A 19,027-nucleotide genomic window follows, 5' to 3' on the forward strand; every position below is an offset into this window, starting at 1 on the left:
ATGGAGCATATCAATTATTACCACAATTCATTACCTTACTTTAACCCCCCGCAGATCTCCCATTCACGGCCGGGGTCTGTTCTGCAAGCGGACCATCGATGCGGGGGAGTTGGTGATTGAGTATTCGGGAAACGTCATCCGCTCGGTGCTCACTGACAAGCGGGAAAAGTATTACGACGGCAAGGTGAGGAGAGGAGATCTGTTGTTGTATGATATAGTTGTAGGATGTTGGGCAGGATCTCACAGTTTGATTCAGCGGTGATTCTATATCGATATATTGGCGTTTTGTACTTCATGAGACCTGCGACCAACTTTTAAAAAATATTTCACAGTACAAATTCTATCTAATACAGAGAAATTAAATATTTGAATTAATTTGTGACTATGGTGATTTGAATGTATTGCATAGCTTCCAAACAAACTTTTTTTTATCTATTTATTTATTTTTTGACCGAAATTGGGGGAATTTGTTTTTCTTTCATTGTATCAGAGTATAGTTTTCTTATTTTTTTTTCTTTTAACCCGGCCCTATTGACTTTATCTTCAGATGTTGGCACAAGAAAGTCCAACATTAATCAGCTCATGGTTTTATAATTTTTTTTGCTTTTAAGGGGGTCGGCTGTTACATGTTCCGCATCGACGACTACGAGGTGGTGGACGCCACGGTGCACGGCAACGCCGCGCGCTTCATCAACCATTCCTGCGATCCCAACTGCTACTCGCGGGTCATCACCGTGGAAGGCCAAAAGCACATCGTCATCTTTGCCTCTCGACGGATCTACAGCGGGGAGGAGCTCACCTACGACTACAAGTTCCCCATCGAAGATGCCAGCAACAAGCTGCCGTGCAACTGCGGCACCAAAAAGTGCCGGAAGTTCCTCAACTGATGCCCCCCCCCCCCCCCCCCCCCCCCCCCAGCCCCCAACCCCCAACCCCCGCACGCTGTCTGAACAGGTTGTGAAGTCCAACATGATGGTTGTCTAATGGGCCACAGCTGCTAGAGGACGCTAGCTGCAGCACCACCACGGCTGAAAAGGAGCCAGGGGGTCAATACTGTAGGTGAAGCCATTGGAGATATTTAACGGATACAAACAAATTATTGTGCCTCCTTATGTTTGCTTTACTCATTTAGAGAATTTGAATATGGAACGGTCCGAGAGAGCCTTCGCAGAATTGCAATTATAACTTTTATTACTATTTTGATTCAGAGCAATTACCCTTTCATGTCGTTGTTTTTGGCCATCTTTCTTAATTTTGAAGAAAGGTCGTCCTGACTAAAGCTATACCCTTACTTTGAACAGCAATGGTGGACTATATATTTAGAGATGACAAAATATATAAAAGTGAGAAGCAACCTGTATAGGAGATCCATTTTACACCAAAGTGCAATTTGCTTGAAGGGACTATGACCAGCTGTGTGAGTAGAAAGGGAAAAGCAGACGTGCTGTTGTCAATACACACCTCCCTGTCTGAGTGTGGCCTGATGCCTTCAGAGCTGTTATGACGTAACAGAACCTTCCCCAGACCCAGGCTACTTTTTTCGGAAGAAAAAAATCTGTCGGTGTGTGCGCGGAAGACGCTGTAAATAGCAGGAGCTCGTGACGAAGCAGCCTGACTGGAGCTGTACAGGCGGAAACACTAGAGGGAGCAGTGGTCATAGGAAAGAGGAGGAGATCCAATATGGGTATGGAAGTTTTGTAGATTTTGTAAAAAAGAAAAAAACAAAAAAAAAAACAAACAAACAAAAAAAAAAAAAGACCCCCAAAACAAAAAGACAAAAAAACGAAAGTGTTGGTTCGTTTTTTGTTTGTTTTTTGTTTTTTTTAGGATAAATACCGGTGTATTTAAGCAGAGTCTGATGACTAGGTAGCTACGTAGACCAGACGATGATCGCAGGAAGCTTCTGGCAGCTGAGATTCTGGTGGACTGACCGCCGGAGGGACCGGGGAGCCCTCCTGTCGCGCTTTAGTAGTCACACGTCCAACGGCGGCCTCCGCGCGGGAGCCGTGAGCGAGGGCCCGGTGTGGTGAGACGTAGGTAGACGAACTGCAGGTTTATGCATGCTGTTGTTATCGACATTGTCTTTGGAGGCTAAAATATTTTGGATTTTCTGACGACGTTCCAAATTACAGCAGCAGAGAGAAACCAAACATTGCCCTCCCCCCGAATCGAATTTCCATTGAGGTTAATTCCTTGTGTTTAGCCAACTGTTGTGAACAGTACTATCAGAAAAAAACAAATAGTTTTTATTTGGTATTGAGTCTTTTAAAGTGTCGTTTGTTATCTGTCTTTGTTATTATAGACAGGGGAATATCATGCTTGCTTTTAAAAAAGAACTGTAAATAATGTATATTTTTCTACACAAAAGACTAAAAAAGCACTCACTAGTGAATAGCACTTAATGATGGTATTTATATTTTTAAGAGATCATATTTATTTTATTGCCATTTTTGTAGGAAATAGAGGTTTGCGAACACTAATGCTTGGTCTCTACGTTTTTGTATTCAGCTGCCTTTTCAAAATTGTTTTTTCAAATTTATTTAAATTTTAATTTCATTGTTTTTTTTTTTTTGTTTTTTTTTTGTTTGTTTAATTTGTAGCCTGAATGTTTTCTTTGATTCCAAAGACTGACGTTGGTCTGTGGCTTGGTCCTATCGAGTTCAGTCCACCAGGAGCTCTCTATCCAAGACCATTTGGTCAAAGCTGACGATTTCTTTCTTTCAATTCGAGATGGCAGCATGGCAGTCGTGTTATTATGCACTTGAGAGAGTTTAGGCTGTCGGTCCATATTAAACAGCAGATATCTCCTCTCTCCAGCCTTAATGTCACCACCCAACATCACATTTTGAAATCCAGTCCACCTATAGGCAGCCATATTTCAATTGATGCTTTCCACTGATTGTGGACGGGTGCTCCGCACTCAGATGCAACACAACCAGTCCCACGTCGGGTCGTAGCTCAATTGTTGTTGTTTTTTTTTTTTCCTACGGATTGCGGTCCCCTCCTGCAGGCTCGGTTTCTAATGAAGAGGTGCCTTCGGGTTATTGATGCAACAAAATCAACGTAGATCCTATTCTCCAATCAGCCAACACATGGGAAAATCCAGAACTTATTGTGTGTCCTCGGTGATTTGTCGTTCAACACTTTTTCTATCTGCTGCTCCGTTTTTTGCAAGTGAACTTCATTTCCGTTCAGTCCCTTTGGGTTCCGCCTTAGTTTGATGTGGGATATGCCTTGCGTACCTTGCAAGCCCGTTTCGTTTCTCTGTGTGTCGGCTGTAGTGGGGAATTGTAAACCTGGACGGCCTGACCGTAAAGACGCTCTATCTCGGCTGCTGTTTTTATGCTAATCTGGAGCCAACATGCCACTGAGGCCAGTTGTTTTATTCCTCCCAGTTTTTATTTGTCTGTTTACTTGTTATGTCGTTATTCGTTGACCTTATACCCACAGGCCATTACCGGAGTTACTCCACTGCTGCCTCCCGTTTGCCACCAAACTGAATTAAAAAATATCACTCTCACAATGATTGCACTTCAGCTGTGACAAAGGCACTGTACGTAGGAAAGTGGCTCAGCTTTCTCCTCAGACTCATCCATTGACTGTTTTGACCGCAAGGTTTTTTTTTTTTTTTTTTTGTCTGCGTTCAGTCAGTTCACCTGTTAGTCCCCATGAACAGAAAAAAAAAAAACCACAATATCGGATTGGTCTTGATGATGCCTGCCATTGGCGTTGAGGCCCTAGCAAAGTGCACTTGACTTACTGTATCAAAGTGAAGGGCAGGGACCACGCCAGCAGCCTTTCGCTCTGTGCAGTGCTTATTGGCTGGTCTTGGGTGATGCATCGGGTCCCGGTACAGGCCACTACGCGACTGCGTGGCTCCTTTATACCCTGATTGACCGGGGGGCCCCCCCGTCTGGTTTAGTTCTGTATCACGGTGGGCGTGCTGGATTCTGCTGCTGAGATCTAAAATGAATGTATAATCCTCCCACACAACACCTGAATTGTGATGTTACTATAATGCTTTGTCGGCTACAATTGTTTGGGTTTTTTTTGTTCTTTTTTTTAAATCTTTTTTCTTTTTCTTTATTTTTTTTCTTTTTTAAACCGCGGAAGATGCGCAGACGTGACCTCACAGGGGACAGTAATGGTTTGCTCTGTTTTTTGTTTTTTTTTCATTTAACCACTGGGAACGTGCTGAAGTGTGAACCACCATGGCATTTCTACCTATAGTACAGGTTTTCGCAGAAACGAGGAAAACGTTCATAATCGCATTGGTGATAAGGGGTTTACTGATGCCAAGGGCTCCGTCTGTGACTGCGGCTGAGATCCCCACTGCAGTCTCAGCTTGGTCGGTTCAATAACCAGTAAATATTCAACAGCAACCAATTTAGTTCTGATTTAACACGCACCAGTAGAGAAAGTCAACGGCCTCTTGTTGTTGTTTCCTTGGACTTCATTGTACCACGTCACACCAGTGACCCCTCACCTTCATCATCTGTAATTAAACTATAAATACATACCAACAATATTATACACAAACATGCATAGTAATTTCTTGTAATTTAGTATCTATACCAATATATGAAATGGACAGACAAACTTAGTTACAGTAGCAAATCAGCAGATTTACCGTTAATAGCAATGTTTCAATGTACTCTATAATGGTTTTTGTGTTACAGTACTATCAGCTTAGATGAAACTAACAGTCATCATTCTTTTGTATATTGATATCAGTACCAGTTTTCCTGTGCCTGTGAATGTTCCTTTTACAAGAATGGGACATTGCAGAATTTTCTTTCTTTTTATTTTTCTTTCTGGAAAGGAACGGTATTTATGTGATGAGAATTGTAACTGTATTAATGTGGTTGTGAACTTCTTGAGGTCAGCCATTTTTGTTTCCTGACTTGTAGTGAATGTTTTTGGTTTTTTTTGTTTTGTTTTGTTTGTTTTTTTTGTTTTTGATTTTTTTTTTTTTTTAATGTTTTTAATTGTAAATTTTAACAGGGATTTTTATTTTATTTTTTTAGACCGCTTACTTGATGTGTATACGAGGAGCCTGGTTTGTGGAGACTGAAGCCAGAAAGCTAGAAATCCCACCAAAATGTCTCTTCATTTTGGCAGCCCTCATGTCTCCCATACCATCGCCCTCCTCCGAAGCTTTGGTTGTACTTATCATGTACTGTTTTATATTGAAGAGAAAAAAAAAAAAAAAAAAAAAAAAAAAAAGGAAAAGAATGCTGAGATGAAAATGATGATTTTAAAAAGCAGGAAAAAAAAAGACGTTTAATTTATTTATTTTAAGCAAACAACCATAATGAGTTGTTGTTTTACAAGTCATGGCTTGGGAGCAGTCAGAGTACTTAACATTTATTTCTATTTTTATAGAAGTTGTCAGCGTAAGACGGGATGACGGGATGTGGTGTCACATAAGGAGGGACGGTGGTAGGACTTATGGAAAGGTGATGATGGATGCTGAACAGGCTCTTTTTATTTTATTTTTTTCTTTATGCCTTGATTATACCTTTGTCTTATCAACTTCCTCCTGATCTCAATAATAATAATAATGGTCATATTTGTTCCTCTTCATCAGTGTTTTCTCAATACTCACCACAGAAATGAAGGAAATTACAACAGTAAAAAAAAACAAAACAAAAAAAACAAACCACAAACTACTTAAGGTTGAATGTATAATTAGGAAACAAACTTGTACAGAAATGTAAAAAGAAAAGTTTCTAATCATGTTTATTTTCTATGCACTTTTTTTATTTAAGTGATAGTTTAAATAATAAACATGTCTCCTTTACTCTTTCCTCTGGCTCTTGATCTTTTTTTTTTTTTTGGTGTTATTTGCCTTGCGCTTTGTTTTCAGTAGCTTTGGGACGCGCAAATAACTTTGTTTTTTACGTTATCATCTAGAGTAAACTTTCGGCACACGTCGAGTTCTATCTGAAACTCTGATACGGCTGCTCCACTGACAATCAGGAGATATTTGCAATGGCCAAAGCCTCCCACAAAATACTCAGTGCAGTTTAGCACAGTGCTTCTCCATTCACTATTGAGGAAAATTGCATTCAACAGTGTGAGTTCTAGTTGGACGGTGGTTAACATGAGGAAAAAAAACAAATCGAGAAGGCCTTGCGAATAAAACTGCCTCTACTCCTAAATCAAGACCCCAGTTCACATTCCTGGGTAGGACTAAAAGTTCACTGAATTGGGGAAGACTGTGCCCCCCCCTTCAATAACTACCTCTAAATTGGAATGAAAAGTAAAGAAACTTGAAATTAGTCATTCCCTCCTCAAGATGATTTTTAATTTATTTTATTTTTAATGACACTAGGGGTTGATTTCATTAGTGTCTTTGTACATCAGTACTATTAGTAACCGCTATTTAAGACACTGTTCGTAATCACTTTACTGGGGAATGCTGTTTTAGTCAAAGCTTAAAGTAAGTTACCTTTAAGGCCATTTCTGTGTCGGTTGATCAGTAATTTAACACATGGTAGCCGTAGAGGATGTCTCTGTCCACACAGTGAGGTGGTGCAGCAAGACTGCATTCAGATGGCTTATAGAGTTACTGTTTCTCAAATGACTTTTGTTTGTTGGAAAAAAAATTGTTCCAGGGCTAAAAATGATTATTATTAGACCGATGGACCGATTGCCAGATCTTTAAATGTACAAATCTTTAGCTGTGGTTTGTGCAGGAAAAAAAAACAGCCAATTATTGTGCCAGACCCAGAATCTGCTGATTCCTGTGATACTAATTGAAACCATGTCTTACCGCTCCAGCTCATTTGGGTTCCAGCTCACTGCCGCCACGGGAGCCTTGTGAAGTCCCTTTGCAAGGCCAGCATAATGGACAAATGGCTGATAAGAAGAGGAAAGTAAATGTTCAAAAGCCATTGACACCCCTTCCCCCACCGGGCCGGCCCGGGTCCCATAACAAGCTACAGTTTGAGTGTTTAAAGCCCGGTAAACAGGCCCTTATGGAGAGCACGGCTCCATGTTCTTTATGTGGCCTCGCACTACACCTGGATGTTGGATTGGACGTGGGAGGTTTATTGTGTTCATAGCGATGCGGAGATGTGTTCAACGCATTAATGAATCGCATCATACGGTTTCCTCCTGATAATGAGAAGCCAGTTCAGATTCAGTTTTCCATTTTTATCATGTATTTGATTATTATAAGGACAAGAAAAGGAGAATAAGTAGCGTGTCGAGGCTCAATCACAGGCTTAAATGCTTTTCATATTCAACTGCCTTCAGTCTGGCACACACTCAACTAAAATATAACCACTTCACCAAGTCACATTCCAACTTCATTTTGGTTGTGTTTGACTTTAGGTTTCTTCACTGAAGTCATGATCCTTTGCGTCTATATCTCCCATGCACGATCGTGACAACGGTTCCAGGGTTTCATTGAAATCACTATTTTTGAACCCATGGACATACATTTTAGGGAACTCATCATCTATCAGTTCAACGCAATAGATTTGGATCTTTGTCTTGCATGGATAGCTACAGTACACCATGCTTGTACGTGCATGTTTATGCTTGTGTTTACATACACTTATCAGCCACAACATTAAAACCACCGCCAAAAAGAGCTCTGACCTGTTCCGACGCTCACGTGCCCATTGTAGGAGCTTTTGGCGGTGGACAGGGGTCAACATGGACACTCTGAGCGGTCTGCGGCTACACAGCCCTGTACGCCGCGAGCTGTGATGCACTGTGTGTTCTGACACCTTTCTATCATAGCAGCATTGACTTTTTCAGCAATTTGTACAACAGTAGTTCTGCTGTGGGATCGGACCAGACGGGCTAGACTTGTTCCTGACGCGCGTCAACGAGCCCATGGGCGCCCATGACCCTGTCACCGGTTCACAGGTCGTCCTTCCTTGGAGCACCTTTGGTAGGTACTAACCACTGCATACTGGGAACTCCCCACAAGACCTGCTGTTTTGGAGACGCTCTGACCCAGTCGTCTGGCCATCACCATTTGGCCCCTGTCAAAGTGGCTCAGATCCTTACGCTTGACCATTTTTCCTGCTTCCAACACATCAACTTCAAGAACTGACTGTTCACTTGCCGCCTGATATATCCCAGCCCTTGACTGGTGCTATTGGAACGAAGACGATCAATGTTATTCACTTCACCTGTCAGTGGTTTTAATGCTGTGGCTGATCGGTGAATATATACACACACACTGTCTCTCCACGTCCTTTCATGCCTTTTTGTGAAAGACAGAAACAGCCGCTCCCGGGTGCTCCATAATTTTGTGGTGACATATTTCCTGACCACGGCCCTCTGATGTGTCTGCGGTTGCGATTAACAGATTTCCACCGCCAATCTTATGTAATCTCCCAAACATTCTACTACTTCTCCAACTCTCCACTGCAGGCTTACATTATTGCATTTCTTTGCGCCGCTATTTATGCTGGCAAAAAAAGAACAAAATTCCCATGAATCCTTCCCAGACGCTCTTCCCCACCCTCTGTATCTCCTCTCCCACCCCTCCCCAGATTCTAATTGGATTTCGTTGCCATTTCCCTTCAGAAGCTCAGTTTTTCCAAGCTGGACTGTGGTAGGGAGGAACGACTTTCACTCGTCTCTGCTCGGCTACAGACAGGAACTGCAGCTTCACGACAGGGACTAGAATTCTCCGGTGAGTGACTTTTGCTTTATTTTCCCCATTGTCTGAATCATTACTTTTTCAAGCTCAGGGATGCTAAAACTGTGTCAGAGAGCGGAGGAAATTCCAGAAAAGGAGATAAGGTCGGCTCTGATGGTCTACATGCAGTCTACATGTATGGGTGCTAGACTATGGTAGTCTCTACTGCGTCATTATTCAGTGTTTTGTATTGAAAACAACAAAACTTTAACAACTGAACAACTTGAACAAAACTACCAAAAGATTTATGACAGATGATGAGATTGCACAATAAGCTATATTTTGCTTGCATTTCAAAATGCACTGCAAAGTTAACAGGAGCTTCAACAACGACACTGGCACAAACTCATAATGGATGATGTGGAAGCTAAACAATTAAATGAAAAACAAATGAATTAGAAATATTCCCAATGCCCGATATTATTATTAATCCAGCATGAGCTCTATACAAAACACCAAACACTAACTGAAAAAAAACGAAGATGTAGGACGTCCAGTCTGTGACATGTGGAAGTAGTTGTACAGTTGAAACCTTCAGGGAGCGACGGCTTCTGTAAACACAACCGGCAACTTTCCCTGGGAAGACAGAAAAGCATAAAAAAAAGGGAAAAAAAAAAAAAAAAAAAGTCGCTGCTCTGTTTGACTGTTAACGCCGCTCGCTGCTTTCACACACCCTCCCTCTCCCTCCCGTCCGGTGATAATAAGTGGATTACTTTTACTTTTAGGAAAACTGCAGAGAGAGGACGAAGTAACACGAGGAACCGTTCCGGTGAGGCTCCTTTTTCTGCCGGCGTTTGGTCGACATGAAAAAAGGGGTTTCGGTCGTATTAGTCGTCATCACGATACAGTAATAGTCTGGATATTCACCTCCCCGGCTCAATGTGCGTTTCGCTGACAGAGCTGCAGCTCCGGCGACTTCCTGTTCAGCTCATCTCGCTGTCGGCGCTTTATAGTTTATGGCCCCGCGGCGTTTGTCTTGTCTCTTTGCCTGCCCGTCTGCTTTTCATCCAGCCCCGGCCGCGGCCAAAAACCCAGGGAAAACGAGGCGCTGAAGGTCTGACGTTATGAAAATACACCGGATTTGGTGGGACGTCCAGTCGGCGGCGTCACCGCTTGCAGCCGGCGCCGAGCGCATCGACACGGAATGACCTTTCACCGTTGGGCAAGAAAGTTTAGATCTGCTCCGTAATAATATCCCGTTACATTCTGCTCGACCACCACTCCGCCCCCGGTCAGTCCGAGAGCAGCAGCTCTCTCAAGTCATTCCTTTACCTCGTTTTAAGAGACAAACAGACGGCCAGACTCCAAGACGGACTATACGTGGGAGCTGTTTCCCAGTAAGTTCTCCGGTATTTGCTGTCTCGTCATTTGTTTTAATGTGAAACATCTGTGCAGAGCCACAGTTCAAGTTCGAGTTATGATGCATTAGATGGTTCTGTGTTCCAAGTCGAATCGGTTAGGATCAGAAATGACAAAAACAGGAATTAGTGTGTCTGATATATCTAATCTCATCCTGCCGTCGTTCTTCCTCGCGGTCAAAGGAGTGTTGCAACAACAAGACCTCCGAGTTCAACATTTTCCAGCTCCCGGCCCCTCCCCATCACTGCCCTGTCCGCAAATATCGCTTTATAAATAAATATAAATATAAATATATATATTTAACAACCGGAGGCCCCGATCTTGCGGGGAACTGAGTGCAAAATATCGAGAAATAATGGGAAAATATCGATGGCAAACAAAGTTCAGTTCCATCACATGGTTTCTACACGACTAAATATTAGTTCCTTGTGATTTCGCTTCATAAACCCAAACCCTCCCTCTAGAAAGACAAACATCTTTTGTTGGCAGTGGGTTGTTGAATAATCTCTCATCGTGTCTGGTGCATTTTTCTTTTCCTTCCGAACGCGAGACGGATCACGCTGTTCTTAATAACATGGCTCTTGACCCATTCTCTGAAGAGGCTGAGTCACAGACTTGGAAGCGGTGGAAAAGGTGCACTTGTATTAACAAACACCAGAACTTATGAGACCTACTCAATTCCTTCCCCGGAGAGGCTTTTAAATGCCTTCTGCGTCTGATATTGGAGTTGACAGGAGTTGGAAACGTTACTTTCAAAATGTAAAAACTCCATGTTACTGACAACCTTTAGCCGGTCATGAAAAGGTTTTGATGAGTAAAGGTATGCAGTGCAAATGTTATAGTTAGTATTTATTTTATGTCACCGTGCTATTAAGTGTTTATGGCAGGATCACCATACGACCTTCACATCCCTGTGTTTATTATTCTTATCATTCCTTCTCTGGATTCATTATGTCTCCCTACCTCCCTACCTATGTCTCCCTCTCTCAGCGGCAGCACTGCGATGGCATCACTCAGGTTTGGGGCCCTGCTCCTGCTCCACTTCACCTTTGTCCTGCGCATGGATCTTTCCGACCAGCTGGACGACAACAAGATACCCGCCAGTCTGTGCACGGGGCAGCCCGGAATCCCCGGCGCGTCGGGAGTTCACGGCAGCCCCGGTCAGCCGGGGAGAGACGGGCGCGACGGGCGAGATGCTGTCCAGGGAGAGAAGGGAGAGAAGGGGGACAGGGGGGACACAGGTGCTCGACTCATTGTCGTAGATATGCATTCTTTATGTTCAAGGTAACAGTTGCTCACTTATGCCTGTCTGAATTCTCCCTGCTCTCCAGGCGAGACAGGAACGAGGGGCCTGACGGGAGACCGAGGTGATCCGGGGGACAAGGGGGAAAGGGGGCAGGCGGGGGAGTGCGCCGTTTCCCCCAAATCAGCCTTCAGTGCCAAACTGTCTGAGGGCCACACCATGCCCATCGCCGTGGGGGAGGCCATCCACTTCGACAAGATCATGATAAACGAGCAGGGCGACTACAACACGGAGACCGGACGCTTCACCTGCAAAGTACCCGGAGTCTATTACTTTGCGGTCCACGCGACAGTCTACCGCTCCAGCCTGCAGTTTGACCTGATGAAAAATGGCCACGCGGCGGCGTCCTACTTTCAGTTTTACGGCAACTGGCCCAAACCGGCGTCGCTGTCGGGCGGCTCGCTGCTTCACCTCGTCCCCGGCGACCAGGTGTGGATCCAGATGGCTCTGGGGGAGTACAGTGGCTTTTACTCCAGCGCTAAGACGGACAGCACCTTCACAGGCTTCCTAGTGTACTCAGACTGGAAAAACGCTGCTGTGTTTGCATAATATCTTTGCATAATATCTTTCTTTTTTTTTTTTTTTGACAAGCCTTACTCCTCTTTGGCTATTGAAATCCAATGTCAGCTTTTACACCTTTTTGGATTTGATTGAATTTCTGAGACGTAAACAGGTGTACACACTGAGCAGTAATGTTTATTCACTATCTCTCTTCACTTGCAACCAAATTAAAGGTGGCAAACACTCAGAAGTAATGGCGGACTACCTAGTTTTTAGTTGGCAGACATCATAACTTTCACCCTGGACTCTTATAGCCTTCTTTTTCTCATACATAATTACATATGTATTCATACATACATACATGTCAAGCTATTTAGTGCTGTTTAAAAAACAGTCAGTAGATATACACCGATCAGCCACAACATTAAAACCACCTGCCTAATATTGTGTGGCTCCCCCTCGTGCCACCAAAACAGCTCTGACCCGTGGAGGCATGGACCCCACAAGACCTCTGTAGGTGTCCTGTGGTATCTGGCACCAAGACGTTAGCAGCAGATCCTTTAAGTCCTGGAGTTTTTGAGGTGGGGGCCTCCATGGATCAGGCTTGCTGTTCCATCACATCCCACAGATGCTCCATCCGACCCTAACCCCGCCCATCCACATGATGGCTGGGGTTAGGGTCCGATGAAAGCGCGATTCATCAGACTGACAACCTTCTTCCATTGCTCCATGGTCCAGTTCATAGCAGCATCAACTTTCTCAGCAGTTTATGCTTCAGTAGCTCTGCTGTGGGATTAGACCAGACAGGCTAGACTTTGCTCCCCACGCGCATCAATGAGCCCATGACCCTGTCGCTGGTTCACTGGTCGTCCTTCCTTGGACCACTTTTGGTAGGTACTAACCACTGCATACTGGGAACACCCCACAAGACCTGCTGTTTTGGAGATGCTCTGACCCAGTCGTCTAACATCACAATGTGGCTCTTGTCAAAATGGCTCAGATCCTTACGCTTGACCATTTTTCCTGCTTCCAACACATCAACTTCAAGAACTGACTGTTCACTTGATACATCCCACCCCTTGACAGGTGCCATTGGAAGGAGATGATCAATGTTATTCACTTCATCTGTCAGTGGTTTTAATGTTGTGTTGATTGATGTATAGATATCTATATAGATAGGCCTGACCAAGGTACCTGATTTTCTTGGATTACCAGAAGTAGTTCAAGAAAACTTCCGTTTCCCGTCACACGTCGACGTTGCCTTTGTTTACATTCCCCAGGGAAACGGAGTGAAAAGAGTCAAACATTGTAATATGGAGCATATCAGGGGCAGAATTAAACCAATCACCACCACAAACCTGTATGGTTCATCAAGTGTCATCATTGAAGCCATTACAACGTCTCTGTTTAGAGGGGCAGTCGCCGCTGATTAATGTAATTCAAGACGTAGAAACGTTTCGGTTTTAGGTGGCTTTTAAATCTTTTTTTTTTTTAAACACTTCCTTAAAAATACTTTTCTCTTTGGTACGATAATAAATAATTTATCTAGATCATAGAGCGTGTGTGTGTGTGTGTGTGTGTGTGTGTGTGTGCGCGTGTGTGTGCATAAGTTAATCAAGTTTCATGAATTTAATCAATGATCGATTGTTTCCATTGCCTCATGGCCTGCAAATCCTCCTCCTCTAACTGCTGTGACTCGGCAGACAGTGAAATCACTCCTGGAGCTGCCGCTCTAACGGTGGTGTGGCCTGGAGCTGGGGCTGGGGCTGGGGCGTCTGGGAGTGAGGTCACCGCAACATCTGTTTTATTGTGCTGTCAAATCACAACCTTAGGTGGTCAAATAATTTCGGTATCTAGTGTGTTATTTTTGGGGTTTTTTTGGGGTTGATTTATGAAAACAATTATATTTTAAATGACAGTAAATCATTTTTTATTTTTTTTTTAAACCCCGTCATCATTAAGGTTTTATAATAAATGCAATGATACTACAAAGGTTATAGCCCAGGCAATATTACATAGTAAAAAAAAAAAAAGGAGAAACAGCAAAATAAAGTTGCCATGAAGGAAAATAGTACAATGAATACATCTGTTTTAAGCATAATTCACTTAATAAAAACAAATTCAAATATTTCTTAAAACACTCGAGAGAGGAACACAAACTCTTGAGCCCAGTGTTGAGACGAATCCATAACGCTCTGTATTTGATAGAAAACCAACCATCTGTAATGCTGAAATAGTAAATGTTTAATTGGTTGAGAGATGGTGTCTGAGTATTTGTAAAGAATTTAACGTTTAATAGAAGAATAAGAAAGGCGCAGTTCTGTCCACTAGAGGGCAGCACCGCACCACTGTTCACAGCCCCGTTCGGCTCCTCAGACAGAGCCTGTGGTCAGGGACTGAACATCTGCAAAAGAGCAGCATCAGTCATTTCAAACAGATGCTTCAATGGCACGATGCACCTTTTCAGCGTTGACTCAACCGAAGCTGGATGCTCTGTGGATGCACTCATTCATTCGTTCATTCCTTTCAGCCACACCCGTCAGGGGTGGATGAAGTCATCTTATTACAGTAAACTTAACAAATAGTTACTTTAAAAGTGTATTGACTCAGGTATCAGTAATAGGACATCTTTTTTTTCCGCATTTAAAACTCTGCACAAAATTGTAAAAAAAAAAGAAGTAAATTCCAACCTTCTTTCATCTCAGCACGGGGGCGTCCATCCTCAGCCAAATATGAATGATTCAAATGACCTGCAAATGCGATGTGATTCGTCTATCATCTCCACTGCATTGTCTGAATCGAATTAATATTTAACTGAACATTTAAGGTTTTTTTCCAGCCCCGGACGTCAGCGCCATTGAGAGACGAAATCCACTTAAATGGCAATCCTAAAATTAGGTTTATAGGACTGCTCGCTCAAATGCACCGGTGGTCTCATAATAATATGTCAGAGCAAAAAGGCCGGAGTATGCAGATGGCTGAGAAGAGTGTGTAATGATTACAATCGAAAATCATAAGCCTTTAGATCCAGCGGGAAAAAAACCCTGAGAATGTCTGCCAGACCTCTTTTTCCTGAAGGGGCTTAACGTGCGTTTTGCCACCGGGGATCGTAAACAGAACTGCATTGGTTCTCCCCCCTCAAAAAAGGAGGAAATGCTTAAAAAACATCTGCAGGGGGCCACTCTCCTCGCACCTCGCACCTTCTTTCTGGGTCGTGCTCCCGAACGTGAGCGGCCGCTCACAGGGTCGGGTGCCGCTCCCGTTGCACGGCCGTCGCGAGATCGCGGGTTTGTCACGTCTCCAAGTCAGACCAACCCCTTGAACTACGACCGCGAAGATCTTTCATTCCTCCCATCCCCCGGAGAGCCTTGGGAGCCTGCGATCCGCCAGAAAGCTGCTTCCTGTCCCGGTTTCACCAATAATACCGCTCTACTCTCTATTTCCCCAAGAAATTAAAGTCCCCCGTGTTGCCAGCGGATCGCTTCGACAGCTGGAATCGTGCCACGGTTTCCACATTCCGGGGGATTAGGCTATACTTTTCGGCTGGTGCGGGGACAGTGGCGCGATTCATCGCGTGACATTTTTCTCCCTGTCCGGAGGTGAAAGGTCAACAATCAGAGGGCTATTACCACGCTATCGGAGCCGACGCCCATCGCGCCCCCTGCAGCTGCTTCGGCGGGACTCGCTCGGCCTTATTCTCCGTTTAACCCCGCGCCGGCCGGGCTCCGCCTGTTGAAAGCCATCAAGATTATCTGGATTAACCAGCGCAAACCTCTTAATTACCGTCGAGTCGAGAGGCTGGGTTGAGGGGGCCGGCGGTAATTAACGTCCCCTCTTGCGCTTTCTCTTTATCTCCCCTCCTCGCTGTCGACCGCCCAACGATAACGACCTTATCGATTGACACTCTTTTGTTCCCCTGCCGCCTGGCCCTGCCTTCCTCGGCTGTTCCTGTCCTCCGTCTCGTGACAGGATCCATTCCGTGTCTTAAATGGGCCGGTAAAACCTCACCAGGCAAATGGGCCTACCGCATGTGGGGATACCCGAGTGCAATAATCTGTCAAGTGAGCCATCGGTCGTGGGACTGGAGGTGGGGCGGGGAGAGGAAACAAGTAAAACAAGATCAGGAATTGAAAGATGCAGGTTAAGTGTGAAACGTTGAAATACGAAAGGGCGTCGGCGACGGAGTACGAGGAAGTGGCAACGGGAGTCACAACCCAAACTCAAACCCCAAATTCATTACAATCAAAAAATAAAAGAAGTTGAAAACCAATTCTGGGAAAGATGGAACTACCTAAACAACAAAGAAAATAAAAATTTGGTATTAATTTGGTATATATTTTGAAAAGCTGTACGAAGAAATATTGCCCAACAGTCTGACCTCCAATCAGAAACAAAAACAAGAGAAATTGAGAATACCTGAAACACCCGCCAAGAACAATCAGAACCCACTTGATTACTAAAATGACAATAAAAGAATTAGAAAAAAACGTTAAAAAGCTAAAATCAGGAAAGTCATGCGGATCTGGAGTCGGGGGCTTATTTCCCCCCGATGCACAAGAGTGGAGACAAACTGGACCCTAACAACTAGCGAGGCATCTGTGTGAGCAGTGATCTGGGGAAGGTTTTCTCGCAGCATTATCAATGCCCGAACGCTGGCCCTCCTTATGGAACACAATGTCTCGAGTAAAGGACAAATTGGCTTCCTACCAAATTAACACAACCAATCATGGCTACGCCCTACACACCCTAATTGATCCACCGATACACCAAAAAAATAAGAAGATTTTTGCATGCTTTATTGATTTTAAGAAAGTGTTTGATTCAATCTGGCGAGAGGGATTATACTATAAAATTCTCCAAAGCAGTATAAGGGGTAAAGTTCTTTGCTCAAGGGCAAGGTGTTCGCCAGGGATGCAACTTATCTCCAACGCTCTTTAATATCTACATGGATGAGCTGGCTGTGTTGTTGGAACAATCTGCAGCCCCTGGGCTCGCCCTAAACAACAAGGAAGTGAAATTCTTGCTCTATGCAGACGACCTGGTGCCGCTGTCACCCACAGAGCTTGGTCTACAGCTGCCTCCGGATCTGCTGGAGCAATACCGTCACGACTGGGCCCCTGGCAGTAATAAACGTAATAAATTAAAATCCAAAATGATGATCTTCAAGAAAAAGCCCAGGTCTTAGGAAAACAGACTCAAGTTCCCCCGAGGAAACACAGCACGAGACCACGCCCTGTCCTATAACGACCTGGGGCTCAAAATCAGCGCCCAACTTTGGTCTGGCAGTGAATGCACCAAAAGAGCAGGTCTGTAGAGCCTTTTGTGCAATTAGAAGAAAATTTCACCAAATAGACAAACAATCAGAATCTGGACCAAATTATTTGATAGTATAATGGTACCAATAGCCCTATGGAAGTGAAGTGTGGGGTCCACTCAGTCAGCACGACGACACTAGATGGGACAAGAGACCCTACAGAGACCCTGCATGCCCAATTCTGCAGAAGTATATTGAACGTACAAAGAAAAACACCCACCCATGCATGCAGGGCAGAATTAGGTCAATATCCGTTAATAATAAACATTCAGAAAAGCACAATCAAATTTTGGATGCATCTTAAGTCAAGTCCCCAAGATACAAAAAGAATCCCCTCAGTCAGCTGGTCATGAGACTTACTGAGCAACCAACACCAACATGGCTCCATCTCAGAGCAGCACTGCTTTGATCTGGAACATTGGAACCATCAAACCAAAACATAAAACAAACTTCATTGCTATCTGATCCTAAAAAGAGAATATGAATTGGCAGAATATCTCTTTAGTGTCAGAGATATGAAGCAGAGACAGATCCTGACCAAGTACAGGCTCCGTGACCACAGTCCAGAAAAAAGGCAGAAAGACACAAAACATCTTGGCTGCCTAAAGAGCAAAGATTATGTGGTCAGTGTAAGACAGGTGTGGTCGGTGTAAGACAGGGGAGGTCAGTGTAAGACAGGTGTGGTCGGTGTAAGACAGGGGAGGTCAGTGTAAGACAGGTGAGGTCAGTGTAAGACAGGTGTGGTCGGTGTAAGACAGGTGTGGTCAGTGTAAGACCGGTGAGGTCAGTGTAAGACCGGTGAGGTCAGTGTAAGACAGGTGAGGTCAGTGTAAGACAGGTGTGGTCGGTGTAAGACAGGTGTGGTCGGTGTAAGACCGGTGTGGTCAGTGTTAGACAGGTGTGGCCAGTGTAAGACAGGTGTGGTCAGTGTAAGACCGGTGAGGTCAGTGTAAGACAGGTGAGGTCGGTGTAAGACAGGTGAGGTCGGTGTAAGACAGGTGTGGTCGGTGTAAGACAGGTGTGGTCAGTGTAAGACAGGTGTGGTCAGTGTAAGACCGGTGTGGTCATTGTAAGACAGGTGTGGTCATTGTAAGACAGGTGTGGTCAGTGTAAGACAGGTGTGGTCGGTGTAAGACCGGTGAGGTCAGTGTAATACAGGTGTGGTCAGTGTAAGACCGGTGTGGTCATTGTAAGACAGGTGTGGTCAGTGTTAGACAGGTGTGGTCAGTGTAAGACAGGTGTGGTCGGTGTAAGACAGGTGTGGTCGGTGTAAGAAAGATGCGGTCGGTGTAAGACAGGTGTGGTCGGTGGAAGACAGGTGTGGTCATTGTAAGATAGGTGAGGTAAGTGTAAGACAGGTGTGTCGGTGTAAGACAGGTGTGGTTGGTGTAAGACAGGTGTGGTCATTGTAAGACAGGTGTGGTCATGTAAGACAGGTGAGGTCAGTGTAAGACAGGTGTGGTCAGTGTTAGACAGGTGTGGTCAGTGTAGGACAGGTGTGGTCAGTGTAAGACCGGTGTGGTCATTGTAAGACAGTTGTGGTCAGTGTAAGACAGGTGTGGTCAGTGTAAGACCGGTGTGGTTGGTGTAAGACAGGTGTGGTTGGTGTAAGACAGGTGTGGTCGGTGTAAGACAGGTGAGGTAGAGACACAGATGCACTTTCTACTGCGCTGTCAACAACACAAGCACATCAGACAACATTATTTGATCAATTCAGCTCAGTATGAGCGTCACGCCCCACACTGCCTGATGAGGAAAAGATGGCCGTGCTCCTCGGGGAGGGACACACACTCATAAAATGAGCTGTGACCTGTCCTGTACATACTGGTACTTTTTATTTATTATTGACTTTATTTTTACTGTTATTTTAATTATTTATATT

At 44.3% G+C, this 19,027-nt stretch overlaps 2 protein-coding genes across 2 annotated transcripts in view; both read left to right on the forward strand.

The window, feature by feature from the left end:
• Positions 1-887, forward strand: part of kmt2a (lysine (K)-specific methyltransferase 2A) — a gene marked incomplete at both ends in the record, with an annotated part of 38,288 nt that extends 37,401 nt beyond the window's left edge. The window contains 2 exons of the mRNA XM_080006625.1: positions 55-184; positions 612-887. Of these exons, the coding sequence (XP_079862751.1) occupies positions 55-184; positions 612-887 (406 nt within the window). The remainder of the gene's footprint in view (positions 1-54; positions 185-611) is intronic.
• A 7,561-nt stretch (positions 888-8,448) lies between these two features.
• On the forward strand, positions 8,449-13,318 carry c1qtnf5 (C1q and TNF related 5). The gene is made up of 3 exons (XM_080006934.1): positions 8,449-8,662; positions 11,018-11,268; positions 11,359-13,318. The coding sequence occupies exons 2-3, from the start codon at positions 11,031-11,033 to the stop codon at positions 11,877-11,879; spliced, it is 759 nt and encodes a 252-aa protein (XP_079863060.1). The 5' UTR covers positions 8,449-8,662; positions 11,018-11,030; the 3' UTR covers positions 11,880-13,318.
• Positions 13,319-19,027: the final 5,709 nt, after the last annotated feature.

The sequence above is a fragment of the Zeus faber genome (genome assembly GCF_960531495.2).
Source record: "Zeus faber genome assembly, chromosome: 9".
Lineage (NCBI taxonomy): Eukaryota > Metazoa > Chordata > Actinopteri > Zeiformes > Zeidae > Zeus > Zeus faber.

Coding starts and splice junctions, on each gene's coding strand:
- c1qtnf5 (XM_080006934.1), top strand. CDS start 11,031: ATGGCATCACTCAGGTTTGGGGCCCTGCTCCTGCTCCACTTCACCTTT. Junction 11,269..11,358: donor GGGGGACAGGGGGGACACAG/GTGCTCGACTCA, acceptor CCTGCTCTCCAG/GCGAGACAGGAACGAGGGGC.